Source organism: Galendromus occidentalis, unplaced genomic scaffold (assembly GCF_000255335.2).
Source record: "Galendromus occidentalis unplaced genomic scaffold, Mocc_1.1 scf7180000077431, whole genome shotgun sequence".
Taxonomy (NCBI): Eukaryota; Metazoa; Arthropoda; class Arachnida; order Mesostigmata; family Phytoseiidae; genus Galendromus; species Galendromus occidentalis.
Genome location: NW_003805419.1, coordinates 1,213,769 through 1,235,234, shown reverse-complemented (window position 1 = coordinate 1,235,234; position 21,466 = coordinate 1,213,769). Strand labels below are relative to the sequence as shown.

Genomic DNA, 21,466 nt, shown 5'->3' with positions numbered 1-21,466 from the left:
GAGATGGCTCGGTTCTCACCGTTTTCGCGAATCACGTACTAAGGCTTCGGAGTCCCATCTGACTTTTGGCGCTGATCAAAAACAACCTACGCTCAAGCATCGGCTACGCAGACATCCGGACAGAGCTCTGTTGATAAGGGATATTCCCGGAAGACTCGGTGAAAATAGTATCAAAACCTTGGAATGATACTATGAACAGCCCTACGGCGTAAATGCATAAATTGCCTCTTTGAATGCGGTGACGGCCCGATTCGTCTGATCATCAAGATTATATAAGACGGGGGCTTTACCTTGACCTATCCATAGTGGGAGAGGCAGATTTTTCCGGATTGAGTTTTGCGCAGCGTCTGGAACATTTAGTGGATGACATCCGAGAATTGGTACAATATGTGACAGCTCTATAATTTCCATCGGTGTCGAGCGACAACATCATTCATCTCCGCAAACAAATCAATAAAGACTGACGTCTCCACTAGACGTTGAAGTCGCGTCGTTTGCTTTGTCGCCCGCTGTCAAGAAACGGTTCCCGGGAGAACAAACAAAAGATGCGGTGGAACACTGACGATCATATTTACATTGCCACCCACAAAAGAGCTTTGTGATGAACGATGTTTCTTGAAGAGATGGTTTACGAAGCTATGACGCTAAGCTCCCTGGAAGAATCGGAAATCCCCCTTCTGATCGACTCGTATTACATGTACTGACAAGTAGACTAAATCGACAAGAAATTCAGGAATCTTGAAATCGAAACGAATAACTCCGTGCGGAGTGGGCGGATGGCCTCGGCCAGATTCCGGTTCGGCCCTCTGAAAGATGCTATGCGACTCGCTAAGCGCCGGCAGACTAGGTAGCTAGTGCCAGCACGCAAGCGAGTGCTAACCCGGAATTCAAGGATGTTGCCAAGCCACCAACAGGCTACTGAGGCAGGCCAAGAGTCAGACAGGCAGGCAGGCAGGCAGGCAGAGTTTCTCCCTCCCTCTGAGCCTCATAAACGCGAGGCGCCCTCAACCGAGAGCGCCGAGCTACTTGCCCAGCGTTCTGAACTTCAGTTATAGTCGCGTCGAGTACATCAGGGTGAGTTTCATCGAGTTCGCGACTGCTGGTGGTCGTAGTGGTGGGTGATTCGTTAATTTGATCAAAGTTTGTCGTAATTGTCTCTGGCTGTTGGTGCATGTTCGAGTCCATCTGGACTCGATTCCGTGCAGGCATGGATCTGTCTCGCTTGTGCCCGACAAGTAGCCGTGATGGATAATAAGCGGAGCGATGAGAAAGTCAGCTGATGAGTCTAGAAGGCTTCACTCGGTCTTGTACGACAAGTGCTCTTTTACTGCGAGGGAAATACGCTGATATCGCTGAATCGCTGGCCTACCGGAAATATCAAGCGCTTGCCAAATTGTGCAACACGAACCCCGGCCGCGGCTCAGTCACAGGAAGCAGATGGCCGGGTTGATCGTGCAAATGTCTCCCTGTTGCCAGTTAGCCGGAAAGAAGAGAAAGGGCGTGCCTGTCTCAAAGGCCACAACAAAAATCGCTTGTTTTATCGTATTCAAGCGCGGCTCGAGGGTCAGCCCGGTCACTTTGTTTGCTTGCGGTTCGCATAGCTGCTCGCTAGAGCTCGTCCGCTCGATCGATTCGAGTCATGATTGAGGTTCTAGTCACTCTGTCACGTGAATCGGCGCTGTCCCCTTGGGGGTTCAGATTACAAGGTGGCACTGATCTCCAAACCCCTCTACAAGTGCAGCGCGTAAGTGTCATGGAGATCTGAATAGGAGCGAGGCTTGTGGATGCTGCTGCTGCTTCTGCTGCTGCTGCTGCTGACTTTGGTTTGACTGATATCCAGCCGCGAGGTCAAGCGAACTACTCAAAACAGCCCCTCGTGAGTTGTTTACGACTCGGCCGCCCGCTGTGGTCCACTCTCGCCCACGTTCATTCCTTCACAACTGTTTAAACCTCGAGCATACATATGTCTGGAAGCTCGTACGGGCCTGTATTCCTAAGGCTGCGAATTCCGGCGGGTTGGATTGCTCGTTCAAATGAGGGATCTCCCTTGCTTGTTCTCGATCGTGGGACTTTCTAGGCTGTCACAGATGAGGAGAATCCGAGTCCTTTGATTCCGTAGGGCGCTGTGTCTCCGATTGCTGCTCCCGGTTCGGATCGCTTGGTGGAAGGAGAAGATCGCTTAGGTACTTCATTTATGCGGAAAAAGTTATGCATTATACCAAGAACCGCTGTCGGAGGGCACTCGTACTGAGCCAAGCTGTGTTCCGCGCGTGCCTGACAGAAGACTTGAATCGCGGATATTCGCTCACCGTCGTCCAATCCGTGATTCGTCAGCATTAGCAGTGAACCTGATGGACGAGACCTGCAACAAGCGCAAGCCGGCCTTGATCCCAATCACCCAGCGTCGATGTTTCACTTGCGGAAGGCCGACTCTCGAGTCAGCGAAGAATACGCAATCACTGCACTTATTGAACTCTGTTGACCTCAAAGCTCAAAACACTATTCGTTCCGAATGACGCTCGCTGGGCTTCGCCATGAAGCAATGGTGCGCTCGGAGTTAGCTTTGAGATCGCTTCTCGTTTGGCCGAGAACACGTTTGACTCACCTTCTAGTCGATTTGCACATTTTATTTAAACTTTCAAAAATCTCTACCGTGCTCAATACGGATCTATAATGTGCATGATCACAGGTTTTCCTCGGTTCGCCTTCGGAAGGCTTACTTCATCGAGGTGATCTCATCCTGAGTCTGAACGGCCGGCCAGCTCAATACTTGACACACGCGCAAGCAGCCAATATTCTCGATACTTGCGGCCTGACTGCCACACTTCATATAAGAAGGTAGACGAATACGCACGCGGAGAAGCAGAAAATCCATACATAACATAGCCGCATCTCTCTGATCGCATGTTGTGAGCACGAACCCATGCAAATCCGGATATATTTACGTCCCTCCATCTAGGGCGCTCTCGAAAATTGATGAATTATTTCGCTCTCCCTCAGACTCACAGGAGTCTCTTCTCCGGCATCACCGCTCGTGATCCAAGCTAACTCAAGCTCGAGAGCTTCACCTGTCTGTCCTTTTGGGCCGCTGCCCACCTCCGAAGGCAGAATGCCGCACCGCCCGGGACCCAACCAGACTCAAGCCACGATCACCGTTCAAAGACTGCCGCCCGGTGCTGTGCCTTCAGCACCTGGACCCTTCTACCAGGATGGCAATTTCGAATACAAAGAAGGCAAGGATACCAACGAAATACCCGGGAGGAAACGTGGTCGTAGGAGTCACGAATGCCTTCCTCAATATCCAATTGATTTTCAGGCTTCATTGTTCCCGAACCTCTGGTGGACGGAAAAATCGAGACCCTGAAGGAGCGCGCCCGGGTCACAAACCAGGTACGGCTGGGCTTTGCGTCTTCTCATCGAGAAATATGAGCACAAAACATTGCTCTTTGGAAGCAGGAAAAAACTGAGCAGAGTCCGTAGGATCAACGACAGAGAGAGATACAGGCTCCGAGTCTATGAGAAAAAAATATTCGAATCGTTCCAGGTGTATCGTAATGCTCAACTTATCTTGCCCGGCCCGAAAGCCACCCACGACTGCGTGTTGGGCTCGTACCTGCGTCACGTCAGAGAACCGTACTTCTCAACAGTTCAAGTGCCCTACGGTCCTGACATGCACACCCGAGTTACGCAAAGCGTAAACCAGCGTGCTTTCCCCCACGCGACGGCGGACGGAAGGAGAATCATCCATCAGACCTACAACAACCCGTCGAGTCTCTACTCGTCCCAGAACGCTCAGGATGCTTTTGCGTTGCACACGGGCATGCACTCGCCGTGAGTACTTTGATCGGATTCTGTTGAGACCGCCGCTTTCTTGCGAAAAATCGAGCATATGACTCGGCGGAGATGTCGCAGGTCCTCAGTCGATTTTCCAACCCACAGTCGTCAGAATCCTGCTGCGAAGTTGTCCGACATCACGCTCTCACCTACCTATCAACTGCTTCACGGTGCCGATCCAGTCCAAGCACATTCGCCAACTACCGGACAGGTAAGCTGCTTTCTCGTCGTCTTCGCGGAAGAGTGCAAATATGTCGCGCTCTACGGCGATCAGAGGGAGTCTTAAATGAACCATTCCCGTAGGTGTACTCCCCTCAACCACAACCGCAGGGAGCCCAACCCTGGGGTCCATCTCAAGCGCGCCACGGACCGACTCAGTCGTCGTCCTTCAACACCATCATGCACTCCGTATGCGCACCTGGAAGCAACTTGTAAACTATCGTGTACGATTCCAACATTCTCGGGGCGATCTAAGACTCTCGAAAGATCTTCCCAGATCGCTAATTGTACTGGCTGTGCTGATTTGAGAGCTCTGATTTCGACCCCACTCATTCGAGAGCAGATCGGTCTTGAGACTTGAGAAGAATGTTGTGAGCGAATTAAAAACCCGGAGAATTTCTGAATAATTCACCGATTACCCAATCATTCCGCTCCAATGCGGAAAAAAAAAGCGTCGAGGGGAAGTCAGGGCCGTGTTACTCCAAACGATTCCCACAACAAGCGTGAAAGGATAGTGTCGAATGTCGATGTTCTGGATATAAATTTCCCCGAACAGTTATTGTCTCCGGGAAAATTCCCAGCGGCGTACTTTTTCTTGCTCGATCGCGGTAAGACGGCATCCGCGACCTATAACTACATATATCCGTGGCTAATATGCATGGATTCGTGGATGGATGGCATATGTTCATGGATTGAGAGATCAATGAATAAACAGTGCAGGGCATAAATGAAATCGATTTTATTTCGGGTTTCAAGCTTCACGACGAGGTTCTCATCGAGTGACTTTCGATGGAAGGATCATTGTTGATTCCGATATGCTGTCCTCCCCAAAGTACGACAGATTCACTGGACAGATTCGCAACAATGGTGGCTAGCGTGCTTTGCTCCAAACGACCACAGACTCACCAAAGTTTCGAGCAGCGACCACGCGACTTAGACAGTCCCGCCTCCCAGAGGGAAACTTCCGACTCCAACGGCATACAATTTTTCTGCTCTGTCCTCGTCATCGTGAATTATGTACTTTACGATATATTTCCTCGATTGGGACTCTCTATCTTTCACAGCGAGGGCGCGATGTGGGGCGTCCTGCTGGAATCTGTACCATCATCGAAAGCGGCCTGATGTCGTCGGCGGTACAACGGCAGCAGCGGCGTTATCAGCAGTGTGAGGGGGAATGCGATCACGATCATAATTATTGTGTTTGATGCCCGTTGGAACCATTGATTGACTAGAATACAGACCAGCTATACGATGTTCCAAAACGAAGTTAGGGACACTCTGGAGGACTCACTCAAGAGTCAATTGCATCTAGGTCACACCTCTATGACGTAGCCGAATTGAGGATCTTCCCTTGCTATCGTTCCGCCCCAATCAGGCAGCGGAACTTCGTGGGCGTCCCATTTCTCCAACGACGATGCGAGATCGAAGGACCACATCAAGCCTCTTTGTTTAGACACTCTTTTCTCTCCCACCGAAACGTTTCCGAAAATTCGAATAGCGTACTGCAATATGAGGAACGAAGAGAATCGGCTTCCTGGCAACAAACAAATCTCAGAGAGCAGGGAGATCTTGTTTTTTTTTCTAACGGGAGCTGTACTCGTTCAGACCGCTGCTTCCTATCGACGTCGCACCGGACTGAATTCCCCGAAGCCTTCGTCGAAGATGTCGCTTTCGAAGCCTCGGGCGTTCACTTCTGGAAAACGTTTGACGTACTCGTACCGTCGTCCACCGTGGTAACGTGGCGAACGGAGAGACCGCATCAGCACAGTCCTGTGGAGAATTCAATACTTGAGGAGATCGCTCGTCTCAATCTGGCGACCGCTTCGCTCACGACGCGCAGCAACGCCGTGCGTCATTTTCTTTTCCAATGTTACAACTGGTGACGCTCGGAAAGCTTAGCTCCGTGACCTCGAACGCAACGAGATTCCTTCCTCTCATAATTTGAGTTGATGCTTTCGCCGTTACGACACGAGTGAATAGCTTTGCATAAGGGGAAGCTTCCCCAGATTGAGGTCGCGATTCGGAAATAATCATAAGGGTAGGTACTCTCATAAGCTCTCAGATCCCGGAGCTCCCCGCACCCGTTATCGGTAGTTCTATCGACCTAGCCTTCGACTACATCTCGATCCTCGATCCTCGGAGGGAGCAACGAGGCGTCAGATTCTAACCTCTCACACATCATGGCCTTCCCGGAATGTGAACTCACCGTATCGCCTTCATCATGTCCGCGTCGGAAACGGAGCCAGCATGAGAGCCTGGTTGGAATGCGTGAGCTTCTTGCTCTTCGGCATTGCTGCACACGAGCAGGAGAGCGACTGCAACGAGCATCACCATCGCATGTGTCGCTGAAATCAAAGTTCCGCGAGAAATTGAGTAAAGAGTGTGTGTGTAAAGCGCATGTTTCTACACCAAATAACAGTTTCTGGTCTGGCAGGCTACCGGTGTTCCGGTTTCCTTTCCGTTATCATGTGAATTTAGAATCTGTACTCGATAGCTCCATAATCCCAATCTGATAGAACCGAGACCGCGAATGTCTATCTTTAGAATGCCGCTCCTGAAGAATCACGTGGCCGCGAATTCACTGCGGTCTTGCGCTGGTCTACATTAATGAGTTTGATGTCTCCGTGGCATGGCCACGGACAGGATCGTACCCAATGATCCTACGGGTCCAAGGGCGACCCCCCCCCCTTCAACCCGAACTTCTTTCGATCATGCTGCGGAGGCTGTGGCATGCCGGAGCAACAAACGCAGTTGTATGGTATTATAGAATATGGCTATCTAAAGCAATGAGCGCATGAGAAACGCGTCGCAACGGAGCGAAGCGTGTCGGAGCTTGTCGGAGACGCGATATCTATTCCCATCGCTCCGCTCTGCTTCCGAATCGTGGAGGAGGGCCCCGGAGAGTCGTGAAGTGTACACTTGGACGTCTCCATCATCACTGAGTGGACCCCGGAAAAAAAACTTGGTACGCCTCTGGCTACGGTCTAGCCCATATTTTTCCAGGGTAGAAAGTCATGGTCACCGCGGCTCGAAGGCTCGGGCTGATAGGTCTAAAAACTTCAATTGCAGACTGAAGCGCAGCGGAGATATTGACCTCTTCTGTAAACCGGAAACACTTTCCACCGACCTCACCCCTCCTAGCGAGACGTAGTCGAGACTTCCTGCTCTCTCGTATGCCATCTCGAGTGAGTATGCTTTTCGAGAAACCCACTCCTGCGCCATATTATGAGCATAAGGCCGCAGATTCGAGAAAACATTCACTCCCAAGCTCGCAACCGCGCCGGTTTCGCGAGCTCGCATTCTTAGGCGGTCACGGATATCACAGGGGATTCCTGAATGACTTGAAATGAATTTCAAGAAGAAAATCATCCTTCGGGAACCATTCCTCACGAGTGTGGGCGAGAACGAACGCTTGCTGCTATTCATCTGATCCCTTGTAAGGGCACCCAGGGGAGGCCGACACGTTTACATTTTTCGAACCTACAACGCTTTTCACTTAAGCCGAAGTGTGTTGTCTTGGGGCTTTGATTGAGTTCCGGGTGACTGGGTGAATGGACTTGCCATTCGAGACGCAAGCAGTCACCTACGTTACGGCATCGCGCAAGATACGCACACGGAGTCGTGCGTGAAACGAGCCCAGAAGCCGCGCGGTGAACGCGCACACGCGATTTACTGAGCACAGACTCGCAACGAGAAGCTTTAAGATCGAGCCTCTGTTTTCCATGATGAAGTCGCAGGAATATCATCCGGGTCGAGGTTCCTTTTGTAGCCCGGTATGACCATCCAATTGTGAGGGACGGAGATTGCTTTTTGGCTCATCTCGGTGACATTCGGCACCCGTCACCTCGCCCCATTTCACTGTTAGACAGACCGTCGGTCAGTCAAAGAAACAGCTGACTGCACTGAGCCTTAGCGCTGAGGCTTCTCTCGTACGCCTATGCAGGAGAATCCCCTGGGGTGAGCTGGCAACTTCTGAATATTCTGACTCTATATGACGGCGCGATCCCATTCAGTCGAGCCCCTCCTAGCCTTCTCACTCGGAATGCTTGTCGGCCGACTCCGCTAGTCGCATCGCCTTCCTATTACTGCCGTCCACAATCTTCGTGCCCCAGAATGTAACGATGCGATACATGGGTTTGCCAAGCCAGCCGGATTCGACATGGAGCGCGAAGAACCGGCGGTCGGTATTTCGGATCAGAGAATCCTTCAGAATCTCTCGCTCTCGCTTCATCGATCAGCTTCCAGGAGCAGCATTTCCGTCGGCCTTCAACCCTCCCGAAGCGAGGTTACAGGAGCGGCGGCGCCGCGGACGATTCTGTTTTCGTCCGCGGCTATACCGGCTACGATAATTGAACATATCTTATCGGGCAAGGTTTGCCCTTGACAGCCTCATGCTATTCGATCCGCTCGCTCGATGTCACGAGACGCCCGAATGTTTTGATCTTTCTTTCGGAACATCTCGTGTTCCATTCACGAAAATGATATTGTCCCTAATCGCGCGGATCTCTGAAGCGATACGAAAGCAACGGAGCTGAGTGCGGGGTCGATGAGATCGTAGTTACCCACCGGTGACTCGAGGTAAGTGGAGAGTTCCGAATGACACGACTTGAGCATAGATAAGAACGCTGAGTCGGATCAACTCTCTTGAAAACGACGGCTCTCCTCCGTCTTCGAACTCGCAGCGAATCCGAGAGCTCCTCGCCTACCAACGAGAGTTTTCGAAATCATTGATGCCACCTCCTCCAATCAGACGAAATCCTTGAGCGACTCAGAACCTGACATCGGCTCCACGCAACTCGGAAACATACTTCACCTCGGGGTGACGGGAGGAGGGGGGGGGATATTCTTGCTTGATAGCCATTTTCTTATCCGATCTGGAGAACTCGACAGATCAATTGCGTGTACTTGGCGCATCTCACGGTGTCGTTATCGGCTCTGTCGAATCGAGTTCTCAACACGTTCATCTTAGACGAGCGTCTAGCACGGTTTCTCGCTCGCCTCTAGGACACTCACGTCAGTCAGAGGCTCGACCCGTCTGAGAGTCTAATGTCCACTCATATCCCCTTGTCAATAGGCAGGAGGGCCGTAGACGGAAACTGGCACGCAAGATCCGAACCGTAGGATCGGAAACGAATATCTCCATTCATTGAATATCTTTCTCGAGAAGCTCTGAATGCTGGACCCCGTTTATCTCGGAAGAGGTGATTCTGGTTCAGCTACTCGCGTTCTAGCAGCGACGATCTCAATAATAAATAATCAATGTCGAATTCGTCCCCTGTGGTATCTGGTTCTCGTTTCGGAAACAGATAGATCGGCTCACTAGTTTTTTGGCTCGACGACACTAAGCGTCTGGTCCTCTGATGACTTTCCCGGATAATGCAAGCTCGCGTTCTGACTTCCCAGCTTTGGAAAGTTGGCTTGGCGATGCGCGGCTCTGATCAACAAGTAAACTTCCCACGCCGATGACGACGTACTGTCTAGTTTAAACGAAAAGCAGAAGTGAGCCTGAGTTGACGTCTAGAGCCATTCCTTAATGTACACTACGGGGTTCTCCTCTGCGCAGAGAAGGGTCCAGAAAGACAAAAAGCAGGGAGCTGAAAAGAGATTCTGCGAAGCATTGTCCCAAGTTGTTGGGGAGTGTGACCCGTAGCGAGAGTCCGAGGGCAATATCCCACGGTTTTGCCGAGAGAAATTCGCCCACTCGCGAACTCCTTCTCATCGCATCGAATAGTAGGACACCCTTGGAATGCTCTCCTTATCCTCCCTATTCCCGCGAAGCCCCACTGGGTGCCTCCAGGCCTCGGTGGCGTTGCGGGCTGCTAAGCTTGAGCAAATGACAAAGTTCTAATGACATTGACCCAGAACATCGACCCGAGATGTGTAATAATTGGGAAGATTACTCACGGTAAGGGAGAGTACCAATTGGGGCAATGCGTCCGGAGGGCCGCTTGTTTCCCATCTAGAGAGCCAAAATCCATGCGCTTCTCGAGCCCGATAGTCGCAAAGGGCGGCGGGTCGAGCTTGACCTTCTTGTCTGAGCAGTCCGGTGACAAATGTGGAGGATGTCATTGAAATCCGAACTGCGGTACGACGGAAGACACTCCGTAGGCGTTGATTCAGAGATGAAATTCGAACATGCGCAACTCGACCCGAGTAAGATCAGATTGAGCGAGCTCAGAACCGATACCCTCGCGGTCGTGCGTGCTGCCTCGCTCGCTCGCTTCATCGGGGGAAGATTCGATATAGAGGACAGCTTGTTCAACGTCGCAGTAGTTGTTGTCGCTCGGACTTGTTTCGCATTCATGGTGTTCATAATAGAGTTAGGACAAGAACCAAAACCAGAGAGAAGGAGGAAACGACCTCAATAGATCCCTCCTCGAAAATAGCCGACTGACCGACTTCGTCGGACCGCAGCAATCCCCAAAGGCCGGATTCAGCTTTTAATAATATCTTTGGAGCTGCTCAGGAGGTTTGCTGAACAATGCGATTGAGAGGCTGTATCTCCAGTGGATGATGTGTTTTGAAATCAAAACAAGCTTTCGTTCGCTTCTTCCCGACGCATCCTGATCTGCTCCGAATTCGATACCACGGAAAGGAGGATGACATGATGCGAGGGAACGGGGCCGGCGTCGGTCGGTTTCGTACGTTTCCTTGAAGAAGTTCCGTCTGGACGCTTTCGGGATCACCATATCGAATCAGTAGTAAGCCTCGAAAAGGCAGCAAGTGGCGAGTCGGCATTGTTGTAAGAGGCCGTTTCAGTCGCGCTACTACTGCTCGAATGTTATGCATGTGCGTTCCGAGATGCTTTTCCCTAGGGTGGAGTACGACCCCGAGACGCGACACTTGGATCTGGCCTGATGTGCCGACCCATAGAAGACGCGAGAAGGAACTTTGGCGCTGAATAACACGCTCGACGCCCGCTCCGTGTCAATTCTGCACGACATCGCCCCAATGAGACAAACAGACCTTTAACACCCCGAAATACGATACATGCTCGCTTTCCTCGATAGGCAGGCCGAGCAGAGGGCCAGCCTCGACGAAATTCCGTCGTCTTGGGATGAGTCATCCGTGATCATGAAGGAATTTGGCGATCAGAACACATCGAGTCCATCAGGCTCTGTGACTCTCCTCACCTGTTGCATCTTTGCGGGTGAGAAGTCAATCGACCGCGATATTGCAGCCTTACGTCACTCAGAGTCTAGATCCGGCGAGTCGATTTCCGTCGCGGTCCGAGACTTTTCCAAGCAATCGACCGAGTTGGGAATCCGCTCAAGGTCAAACTGACACTGATGAAGGTGAGATGAATGAATAGCGAACTCCATACATGTACGGAGAGAATGAATCAGAGGAATACATGACGTAGGTATTGAAGTAAGGCAGTACCGCCACGAATAGCTTGGCTTGATAGAGAGGGCATCCCTCATATATGTATACCATCAGCGAACATCAGCCCTGGCTTAAATTATGTACTCTAATTGTTCTGTGCAGTCAAGTTGAAGCAATGATGTACATGTATTGATGATGAGCGCAGTCGAGAACAGTCGTTATCGTGTTTCCCTGCATGAAACGGGCAAATGCGAGCTGAACTTATTTTTGCTAGTGCGTTCCATGAGCTAATTTTTTCAAATGCTTCCCGCTAATGAGAGGCGTCTTGGTAACGACCCCCATCCTCATATTGGTTTGATCACGTCAGCGTTAGCAATCATGCTCAGGACCGTAATTTGAGGCTCCGTCGAGAGATTGGACTGCTAAGTCAGTCAGTGGGCTCCGCTACCGATGAGCAGAAGGGAGTTAGTGGTATGCGAGTATCAAAATTGAGCTTCTCTGGGAACAGTCAAGGGCGACTCTCCTCCCAACTCGAACCCCCATGTACATAAGTATTCCTGTTGAAACAATAATAATCAACTGTTCCATTCCAGCTAGGACGTTAACTTCCGCAATGCTCATGGAGGAGTTCTTAGCGGGACCCGGGCTAGAAGGTCTTTCGGGTCCTCGATTGAGTGACTCAATAGATAACCTCGCTGCAGTCAATTTGGCGATGCAAATTGCGCCCCAGCGAGTCTCAACCTCTCTCACAATTGAGTTTGCGCCAAAAATGTAGGACAGGCTGGGCTACTCAGCTCTCCTTGATCTCGAGTCCTCAGAAAACCCAAACTTGCTTCAAGCAGAACGAAATATGATAAGGAGAGCTGTTCAGTATTATCATTCGATATTCGTCCCGGTGCGGTAGCCCGTCCTCGTGGACTGGAGACACCAAAGCGCAAATCGCTCGGATCGGGTGAAGAGAGGGCATGTTATCGATCACTATAAGCTGAGACTCTGCACGGCTCCGAGCGTCGTGATTCCAGCATTCCGGAGCATCATATGCAGTATATGATCTGAAGTACCGATATTTAACCGACTGCGCGCGGTCGATGGAACCGTATACAGGGATAACTCTCGGACCTACACCGAATCTCTGGAGAAAACCGGAGCCGGTACCTGAAAGGGTTCGGATTTCTCCAGACGAGAGCAGAAATTTCGGTAACTTACATTTCGCCATTTCTGCGGGTCAGGATCCTTGACTTGAAAAGCGAGAGGAATCGGTGAAACTTTTTCTCGAGAATACAGCCCTCGGGGAACAGCTGATACGAAGATTTTCGCTAAGATCTGTCTGGTTTCAGAAATTTGTCAAAACAGGTGACTCCGCGTGTGTCGAGAGAGTCGGCGAAGTGGTGCTATGAAGTTCGCGGCACGCGGCGAGCAACTTTTGTAGCCGCCAGCCGTGCCAGTCTCCCCGTCTACCAATGGCGCCGCAGTCCGTGGGTGACGTCAAGGAGGGAGGCGGTCCCTAACGAATGCCACCATCAAATACAAATGCAATGAAATGTTTCTCGTCGAACCGACCCCGTGGTATTATTATTCCTCGGTTGTACACTCCATGAAGGCAACCGGCAACTCACCTCGGGAAACCGGGACACCTACTCTCCCCCGGGTACGCCTTGATAGCCTCGGAGAAAACTCGGTTGTCTAGCACCAGGACGACCGTAGGAGAGCAGGCCTTCCGTGTAACCACAAGCGCGAGATACGTAAGCTCTGCGAGAGAAGGCGCCTATCCTCTGTGAGTGATCTCGCAGGTCGAATTAGCCGGATCGAGAACTGATTGACTGGTTGCGTAAAGACTCCTGAATTCAGAATCGATTTTGTGACCTCGATCCTCAGGTCTGAAGTAACGGAGACGGTCGCCATTAAGTCGCGCCCCGAGACTCTCTTTGGTTCGCGCTCGTGGGCGGGTCATCACAGCCTATTATCTCATGCTGATAACGCGATCTCGTGAGTTCCCGCTCGAGTCCCTCAAGAGTTAGAATTAGTCTCATAATCGCCGGGCTCCGTCTACCTACAATGCGTACGCAAAACTACTTGGGTTGAAAACGAAAACTTTATTCCAAAATAAATACGCGGTTCACCCACACCACTGGTCGAAGACTGGTGCCTCGATGGGAAGAGTGGTTCCCATTTCGGACCACAGAAATCATCGTTGTAGTTTATTGTGTAATGTTCCGGAGGGACCAGGGGACTTTGTTGTCCCGTTTTCTGCACCAGCTTCCCGTGATCCAAATGACATTGAGTGTTTCGAAGTCAACAGCATCGCTTCGATGGAGTTTCACCCTGCAGATTGACCGCTTTCTCGATTTCTTCGTCTTCTTTCACCCGGAGCAAGCTGTGGGAGTCGAACGATGGGATCAGGCTAGCATCGGAGTGACTTCCAGCGAACAGCGGCATCCCCGTCGGTTCATACCTACCTCGCCAAGTGTTCCATAGCAGGATCGATTCCTTGACCCGTTTTAGCGCTCGTTTCGTGGAAAATCGCCTCGTATTCCTGCTCCAAGATAGCATCAAGGTGTTAGTCGTAAGAGCATCTTCGTCTCGGGACCGCAGACGAGAGATTCGCAACAGATAAGAATCATTATCGAAAAAAAGAAGAGACCCACGTGTGCGAGTTTCTGGCCCGTACTAAATGAAACCATTCGGAGAGCGGTATCCATGTCGGCTTTGTTACCCACAATCATCAACGCTATTTCATCCGTGACCCCGTCCTGGAAAATGGAAGGATCTGTCAGAGCTTTGCCCCCTCCCCATCTATCTGGCTTCCAGGAAGTGGAGTCAGTCCCAGCGCTCACCTGTAGGGCCGACACCCATGCTCTGACGTTTTTGAATGATTCCTCGCTGGTGACGTCGTACACGATGATTACTCCATCGGCTTTCCGGAAATACTGCTTGGTTATGCTTCGGAATCTCTCCTGACCGGCAGTGTCCCACAGCTGGAGTGCTACAGGCCGGCCCTCGACGGTCACTGACTTGACGCGGAAGTCGACTCCTTCCGAATAGAAAAACAGATTCCGTCATTTGGGCCCCGTATAATTCTTGTTCGACAAGTCGCAGACCAAGGAACTCCGACGAGCGGAGCAAGTCGCGGCTCCGGATTCGATCGTAGACCCGAGGCCGACGCACCCACCCCCAGTTTTTACCTATGGTTGCGTTGAACGAAGGAACAAATTGTCCCTGACAGAAGCGGTTGATCAGACTGGACTTCCCCACGGCAGAGTCGCCGACGATGACAACTTTGAACAATCTCTCCGGATGGACCAGGGTTCGCGTTGTTTTGAATTCGTTTGCAGTCACGTTCGGGTTGGGCCGCTGCTGCTGCAGGAACGGGTTGTTGCCTTCGTACCTGGGACTCCGCTGGAATAGATCGAATGATTTGAAGTCAAAGTTCAGGACCCCTTGACAACTTGAACTTCCGACTTTTCAATCCCTTCAGAAAAGAGGAACACTCGGGTGGCTAAGCACGGCTTACTGGGCTCGCAGAAGTTGGAGACGTGGTTTCGTGAACGGCCCACAGGACCTAGTGAGGGGCGAACCAACGATACATGAGGATACGCACATGAACGAACGGAGGTACAAAGATTCGGAATAAAGCTCGACATTCACAAAGGAATCAATCACGTGACCATTTGCCCGACTTTTCTCTCTGCTTATCCATCGAAACTCACGGCCTCGTCGATTCCTCCTTCATCGCAGGTCTGCAAAGGGTGCTCTGTAACGTATCGCGAGCCCAACGGAGAACCTTCCGAGCTCCCGCGGCCACTGGAGCGCGAATCCCGCCCTTCAACCGTGTGTCCCCTGAGGTACGAGTCATCGACTTCGCAATCCTCTCCGTTCCCAGATAGGTCTCCGTCGCCGTTTAAGGTTCTTGTTCTGAATTAGCAGCGAGTCAAGTCTCACGTGAACAAGATGCATCGAATGGAATTCCTTAAGGTGGAGACATGCAATGAAGAGAATCTGTTCGCTTCCGTAGCAGCGTACGAACCCTGAGAATAAATAATCGGAGAGACGACTTCCACGACGCGCCCTGAAGCTGCCTTGACTGGAGCGCGCGCTGCCTTGGGACACCAGGGATACGTCTTCGCCTTCGATAGAAAAATAATCCGACCTTCGTTCCTCGGCGTCCGCGGCCGAAGCCTCCTTAAAAGGTAAGCAAAGTGAGTTCGAGAGTTCTCGTGAGGTTATCCTTTCGGCCAAGGAATATTTAGATGAGGTCGGAACCGAAATCTCACTTTTTTCTCTCTGAGGAGTAGGTTGATTTCATCCTTCTGATCCAGGAGCTGCTTGTTCATGGTCCTGAGGAGGAGAAAGAACTCAAACCTATCCCTACTCAGGAACACATTAAAGGCGAGGCTTGCCAGAGCTGAACATAGCCGGCATGGCTGCGCCAAATCTTGCTCCTATGGGGATATCAATGATCGGATGACTAACCGGAGCATTTCTAATTGCTTGATCAAATTGCCTCGTTCCAAGGCCATTGACTCCGAAGCTTGCAGCGCCGACCTGTTAATATTGCGATGATTGAAATCCGTATTTTTTCTCTCCCTTCCAATCGCTCGGGGCGGCTTATTGAAAAGAGGAAACTCACTGAGCACGAGCTCGCTTCTCGTCTAGGCTCTGTTGACGTAGGGTCTCCATGTAGTTTTGCATTTTTTGCACGACAATCTCAGTTTCGTTCAGACGCTTCTCGAGAGTGTCTCTTTCCTTGAAATTAAAAATTCAGTCAAGGATTTTATTCAAGGAGCTCTCCGTGTTCTTTCAGCGGGCGTCTCCATATCCAAAACCCTGTCCTATCGACTAATTCGAAGAGCTCAGAGGGCGCCGCAGACTTCCCGGATGTTTTTTAGAGGCCGAACGATCTCATCTAAACAAACCTTCTCGAGTCTGGCGTTCCTCAATTTGATGTCGGTCTCCGAGCAATTTATGTCGTTGAATCGCTCTTCCAACTCGCAATGCTTGCTCATCAGCTCTTGTAGTATGCGATCCTTAGTCTGGAGCTCGCTCGCGAGTTCGCCACGGAGCCGATCTTGTCTCTTGCGCTCCTGGGAGGAAAAATCGATCAGGAACCTGGACTTCATCCAGCGAATCGGCCGAGAAAAAATGAATGATATTCACTTCTCTGAGAGCTCGTTCCTTCTCCTGCTTCAGTTGCGATTCCATCTCTTCGTAAAGTTTCTGAACCTCCTCATCTTGTTGCATTTTGCGACTGCAAGTTTTCGAACAGTCTTGAGTTGATTCCTAACGAATCCATCGAGGGGGGATATTCATTGAAGACCGATGAGAGGGAGCTGACCTGATCAAGGCACTCTCCAAGCTGCTGCATTCTTTCTCCGTCTCCTTTATGTTGCCGGTGACTTTCGTGAGGAACTCCTCGAAATTTTGCAACATGGAAGGATTCTCTTTGCTCAGATGACTCCACATCATGCGGACGTAATCCTCGCTGTGAATCCCATCATTGACGGTAATGAAAAACCAGGGGAGCTCTCAAAATCCAGGAAGTAGTCGTGGATCACTCACTCTTTGAATAGCTGATGCGCGCCCAGGCTGTCGAGGAACTCTTCGAACTTCGAATCTTCCTCATCAATCTCGTCGATTTCTTCGACTGACGACACTCTCCGTGCTCGTGATCGGAAATCACCAAAGGCTTCGAGCATCTCTTCCTGGGTACAAGACATTTTCCGCGGCCTCGTGTCTATTCCCATGAACATTCCTGAATCACACATATACATCAGAAATCTATCAGCCAGCCAAGGCAACGAGCAATCAACACGGGCTCCGACGACCGCGCCTTCCTCCTTCGCTTAACTTGCGTAGCGGTTGAGATCGGAAACTTCAGAATATGAAGCGGGACTGGTGTTCCTAGGACCCGTAGTATTAGATTTCCGAAGTGAAATTCTATACTTCTGTCGATTAGTCTGACCTCCCATGTGGGTTTGAGACATCCTTCGAAGCGCAAGGTCGAGAGTTTTTGGCCTTGTCCAAAACAAGTCGATTTTGACCGGGAAATAGATAGAGGGGAAAACAACGGGAGTACAAGAGGTCGCTCGATGAATTCGATAGAATATTCTCGATGAAATTCCTCCGTCAAGAGCGCAAGACCTCGAAGAAGACGGAAGAAGTAAATTGTCAACGCGAACTTCTCTCGGGCCAGTTTTTGTCACGAGACTATTTCGATGTTTTCCCCTCGGTCTGCGCCGCTATCGTCGCGTCCGCAGATCCGTGTTAACTCGGGAGAAGGGAAAGTCGACTGACGTCAAATCGTGTCGTAAGTTCTCGACTCAACACCAACTGGGCTGTGTAAATTTGTTTGTTCCCCGATAGCAAAAATTTTGAGTCAAACATTTTTGCATTTTCTCCCCCACAGAGCCATCGTTCCCACCCTCGAGGAAACGATCTGTTCCTTTTTTCACCATCCCTTGCCGCCATTCGGAAACTCAATCGACATATGGACAACGGCCCTGACCATAGCCTTGGTTTGGCCCGGCTGGAGGCCGGGGCAAAAACTGCGCAGACTGCTGTCTCCAAGTTCAAGCTGCGTTCTATATCCGTAGTTCTCTGAACGTCTGCTGCCCGATCGTCGATTCGACGATAAGCAGGAGGGGAAAACACTCCACATCGGGAGCGGGCCGCGAAGACTCGGCGCGGCCGTAGTCTTCTTCCCGTTTCAATGCATCTAGGTGGGAAGAGGGAGAGACTTACCAAAGCCGTCGGTGAACTCCTCCAGCGTCAGGAAGCCATTACCGTCAACATCGAGTCGATTAAAAACCTCCTCCAGCTGATCCGGTTCCAAGGGTATCTGTCCTTTCAGTCTCTGCATGCATCTCTTGGTGATGAATCCTTTGTTTTCCGTATCACAGAACTCGAACAATTCCCGAGCTTTATCGATCAGTAGTTCCCGGAGCTCGGACCCACCGGAAGCCGATCCGGGGTTCGACGAGGGCATTGGCCGGAGCCCCACATCCATAATGAACCCTGGAAGATGACTGTGCTATATGGGTATTTTCGGTCGAAAAGATCTCTCCCGAATCTCATGACTCTTCTGAGGGAAGAAGACCGCATGCATCCTCGTCGGAATCGAAGAGTTATTTCGAAAATGTTCTCTCCGTCTCATGCGTAATCGATGATCTCCAGTTCTCGCTTCACATGGATTTTAGGATCGGAACAGATGTTACGTCAAGGGAGTACGATGACTCATCCGATTATGGAATAGGCATGGCGGGGAGTAGGGACTCGCCCAAAAATCGGGACACCTCATATTCGAAATGAGTCTGCTATTCCCGAACCATCGAGTCAAGTATTTCGTTTGTTCGGTTCCTGCGTGTGAGATTCCTTCGAGTCCAGAACTCGGACCCTCGAGAGAGTTCCGCCCTTCCCTTTTTCGATTTCCGACTCACAATGGCGCTCGGAATACTTTCTTCGAAGGCATGGTCACTCACCGGAAGATGAGGGGATGCTCGCTGTGAAAGCGAGTCGGCACCAGTTTGGAAATTGGACGTGAGGATGTTCACGAATTCCGAGGAATGAACCGCTGCCAAACTGCCGTTCACGGTCAGCACAATTCGTTGCAACTCTCGATCGGACGTCGATGCTCTCCAACGCTGAACACTCGCTTACTTTCAGTCCGCTCGCTCGTTCGTTTCGTCAGTCTGTCCGTCCGTCTGTCTCTCAGCCTGCCTGTCTGTAGGTCGTTTACTGGAAGAGCCGAAGTTGAACAGCTGGTGGTTACGCACGCTCCTTCCTAGCAACAACGGCGACAACGGCAACGAACCTTCACTCACTCACTCGCTCGCCCAGACCTTAAGGTCTGACTGTCGTGGTCTCTTTCCCGCAAAATGAACATCTCGTTACTCCTGATTAGTTAGCACATTCACGATCGGATTGAGTCGCCGTATTTTTTTTTCTCGTCGATTTCGAAGCGCTAGCCCGGCTGATTGTTGAGCATCGAGTCGGAGCACTCGGAGGCTTTCGTGTCTCGATGCTCATTGTCCCGAGTACGTCAAACCCTGTCAAAATTTCCCAGATCGGCGAACAGCTTCCTGTACGCTTTTCGGATCCTAGACATTCGCGGAGAAAGCTACGCGGAACAGCATCGGCGCAGCCTAACCTCTCGAAGGCTCGTTCACTGTAAGGCCGGAAGTTATACTTCGGCGCCAGAAAGAGGATTCGGCATGAAGTCGCGCTCTCCGGAGAAGCTCGGAGCCTGCGAAATTCTCACTCTCGGGCTTAAAGTGGAGGCCGCTTGAGATATTGCGAAAATGAAACTCAATATGCCCCGAAACTCGAACTCGCAATCGAATCAGGTCGAGTTACGCTCGAGAACATCGAGAAGAGAGCCGACAATGTCGCGGCGAAGTCGATTGTCTCTGATCAGGAGCAAGCCATGAACGTGCAGATATGTTCCATACAGAAGGAAAACCGAGAACTCTTCTGTTCCGTCGCAGTTTCCACTGGTCCGTCGAATTATAATAATAGTCCTCTGGTGGCGGATCTTGACAAAAGTCACATCAAGGGCTCGGACAGACGCCAAAGGCGTCGTCGCTCCCCAGCACACGTGTGGATCAGCGCATCTATGAATAGAATGCATGTTGAGGAGCTTATGCAATCGCTATGAGTTTTCCGTTCGATCGAAACGCGTTAGAGTGCGGGAATTCCCAGGTCTAAGGTATGTGTTCGATGGAGCTTTCTCGGTTCATTCACATTTCGGTAGTCGTACGTTGACTCTTGGAGTTCCACAGGATTCTCGAAGGTCTCGGGTGATTCCGATGCGCCGCGCCGTTCCGCGCTGCACCTCCGCATGGAACTCTTCGGCTCCGCACCAGCTAGAGCGGCGATCGTCCTCATTGAATGGTAGCAAACTGTCAGGTACGCCACGTATGCGTCAACTTCTAACGGTTGTCTCATGATTTTTCTTGCCACGGACCCAGACCTGATGATGGGACAGAGTACCAGCGCAACTCTCCTGCTGCCTCTTGGCGCAACCTCGACTAATATCATACCTGAACCTCTCCTCCGAATCGGGAAGCTCGAGTCCACGGAGAGAAATGTCGGCCGGCCTCGTGCGCTTGGAACCTCCTCGACGCTAGCGGCTCCACCGACTCCAGATCGGAAGCCATCGTACCCCGGACCTGGACCGAAACAGCCTGACTGTGAGACACCAGCGGTCGCTAGCGCGGGATAGGCTGAAGGGACACACCTCTAGGGATCCGCGAACCAGAATGGGCTCATACTCTCAGTCTCGCCCATCGATGAGGACACCTTTCCTTTCCTCATTAGCTAGTTGCCGGGAAGGTACAGACCCACATGGGCGCGCAAGTTCGATTCCGAGACCCGAAACAGAGACTAACTCATGCACTTTTTGATGCAGGGGCTTGAATTACTTTACCACCTGTTACATTATATCTTGACACGCTCCTTTTACCACCGAAAATATACTTCTCGATGGATAATTTCTGAATGCGGTGGCTCCAGATGCTCCGATGATCCGCTCGAGTTACGGGATTGGGATGGTTTTGTAGGGAATTCTAGGCATCACTCGCTATGAATCTTCTCTGTTGACGGATGTCATCGAGAAAGCACCTGGGCGCAGTAGCCTACCCTGGGGCAGGGTCCCAGGGGTCCATGGACCCCCCCCAAAATCTTCATCAGTAATGCTAATGCATACGAGCGGGTACCAATTTTGGACCCTAGGACCCCCGAAATCGGTCTGCCCCGGGTACGCTCCTGCCCGGGCGTCCCTCGCATCGGGCTGCGCACCGGGAAGCTCCAACTCGAAGCTCGTAGCGGACAAACGGATCCCCTCGCGCCCATATTTCCACGGATTTCCGGGCGGCCGATGTCGCTGGGGGAAGGTGACACACGCCAATGTTTGACTCATGGTCCCATTTTACCAAAAATTCCCGCATCACGCCCCCATTTTCGTCTATGTGCAGGAAAGCAATGTGGAAAGCAGCTTGCCGTTGATACGAGGCTTCCTTCGTCAAAGGGCATGCCCACCTATTACCCGACTCCCGCTCTTCCAGAGATACTGCCTGTCCAGTTGAGGATGCCC

At 51.3% G+C, this 21,466-nt stretch overlaps 3 protein-coding genes across 3 annotated transcripts; 1 reads left to right on the top strand and 2 right to left on the bottom strand.

The window, feature by feature from the left end:
- Window positions 1-1,053: 1,053 nt before the first annotated feature.
- On the top strand, window positions 1,054-4,782 carry Zasp66 (PDZ_signaling and DUF4749 domain-containing protein Zasp66). Its single transcript, XM_018639334.1, has 6 exons — window positions 1,054-1,074; window positions 3,001-3,233; window positions 3,317-3,390; window positions 3,545-3,831; window positions 3,940-4,045; window positions 4,138-4,782. Exons 2-6 carry the CDS (start codon window positions 3,110-3,112, stop codon window positions 4,267-4,269), a joined length of 723 nt encoding a protein of 240 aa, XP_018494850.1. The 5' UTR covers window positions 1,054-1,074; window positions 3,001-3,109; the 3' UTR covers window positions 4,270-4,782.
- On the bottom strand, window positions 4,779-12,757 carry LOC114828203 (uncharacterized). The gene is made up of 3 exons (XM_029111322.1): window positions 12,586-12,757; window positions 6,260-6,398; window positions 4,779-5,823 (listed from the first exon to the last, which is right to left on the bottom strand). The coding sequence occupies exons 1-3, from the start codon at window positions 12,593-12,595 to the stop codon at window positions 5,670-5,672; spliced, it is 303 nt and encodes a 100-aa protein (XP_028967155.1). The 5' UTR covers window positions 12,596-12,757; the 3' UTR covers window positions 4,779-5,669.
- A 734-nt stretch (window positions 12,758-13,491) lies between these two features.
- Window positions 13,492-18,382, bottom strand: LOC100905236 (EF-hand calcium-binding domain-containing protein 4A). Its single transcript, XM_018639326.1, has 14 exons — window positions 18,118-18,382; window positions 16,936-17,128; window positions 16,712-16,858; window positions 16,534-16,624; window positions 16,293-16,460; window positions 16,007-16,122; window positions 15,850-15,921; window positions 15,651-15,714; window positions 15,445-15,558; window positions 14,562-14,775; window positions 14,214-14,410; window positions 14,025-14,129; window positions 13,836-13,912; window positions 13,492-13,753 (listed from the first exon to the last, which is right to left on the bottom strand). Exons 1-14 carry the CDS (start codon window positions 18,380-18,382, stop codon window positions 13,672-13,674), a joined length of 1,905 nt encoding a protein of 634 aa, XP_018494842.1. The 3' UTR covers window positions 13,492-13,671.
- Window positions 18,383-21,466: the final 3,084 nt, after the last annotated feature.

What these genes read in the sequence shown, in the direction of transcription:
- Zasp66 (XM_018639334.1), top strand. Translation starts at nt 3,110, where the DNA reads ATGCCGCACCGCCCGGGACCCAACCAGACTCAAGCCACGATCACCGTT. An exon ending in GCGCCCGGGTCACAAACCAG is followed by an intron (nt 3,391 to 3,544) that starts GTACGGCTGGGC and finishes GAATCGTTCCAG; the next exon opens with GTGTATCGTAATGCTCAACT. An exon ending in ATTCGCCAACTACCGGACAG is followed by an intron (nt 4,046 to 4,137) that starts GTAAGCTGCTTT and finishes CCATTCCCGTAG; the next exon opens with GTGTACTCCCCTCAACCACA.
- LOC114828203 (XM_029111322.1), bottom strand. An exon ending in GACATGATGAAGGCGATACG is followed by an intron (nt 5,824 to 6,259) that starts GTGAGTTCACAT and finishes AATTCTCCACAG; the next exon opens with GACTGTGCTGATGCGGTCTC.
- LOC100905236 (XM_018639326.1), bottom strand. Translation starts at nt 18,382, where the DNA reads ATGGATGTGGGGCTCCGGCCAATGCCCTCGTCGAACCCCGGATCGGCT. An exon ending in AGGAACGAGCTCTCAGAGAA is followed by an intron (nt 16,461 to 16,533) that starts GTGAATATCATT and finishes TTTTCCTCCCAG; the next exon opens with GAGCGCAAGAGACAAGATCG. An exon ending in GCTATGGAACACTTGGCGAG is followed by an intron (nt 13,754 to 13,835) that starts GTAGGTATGAAC and finishes CGACTCCCACAG; the next exon opens with CTTGCTCCGGGTGAAAGAAG.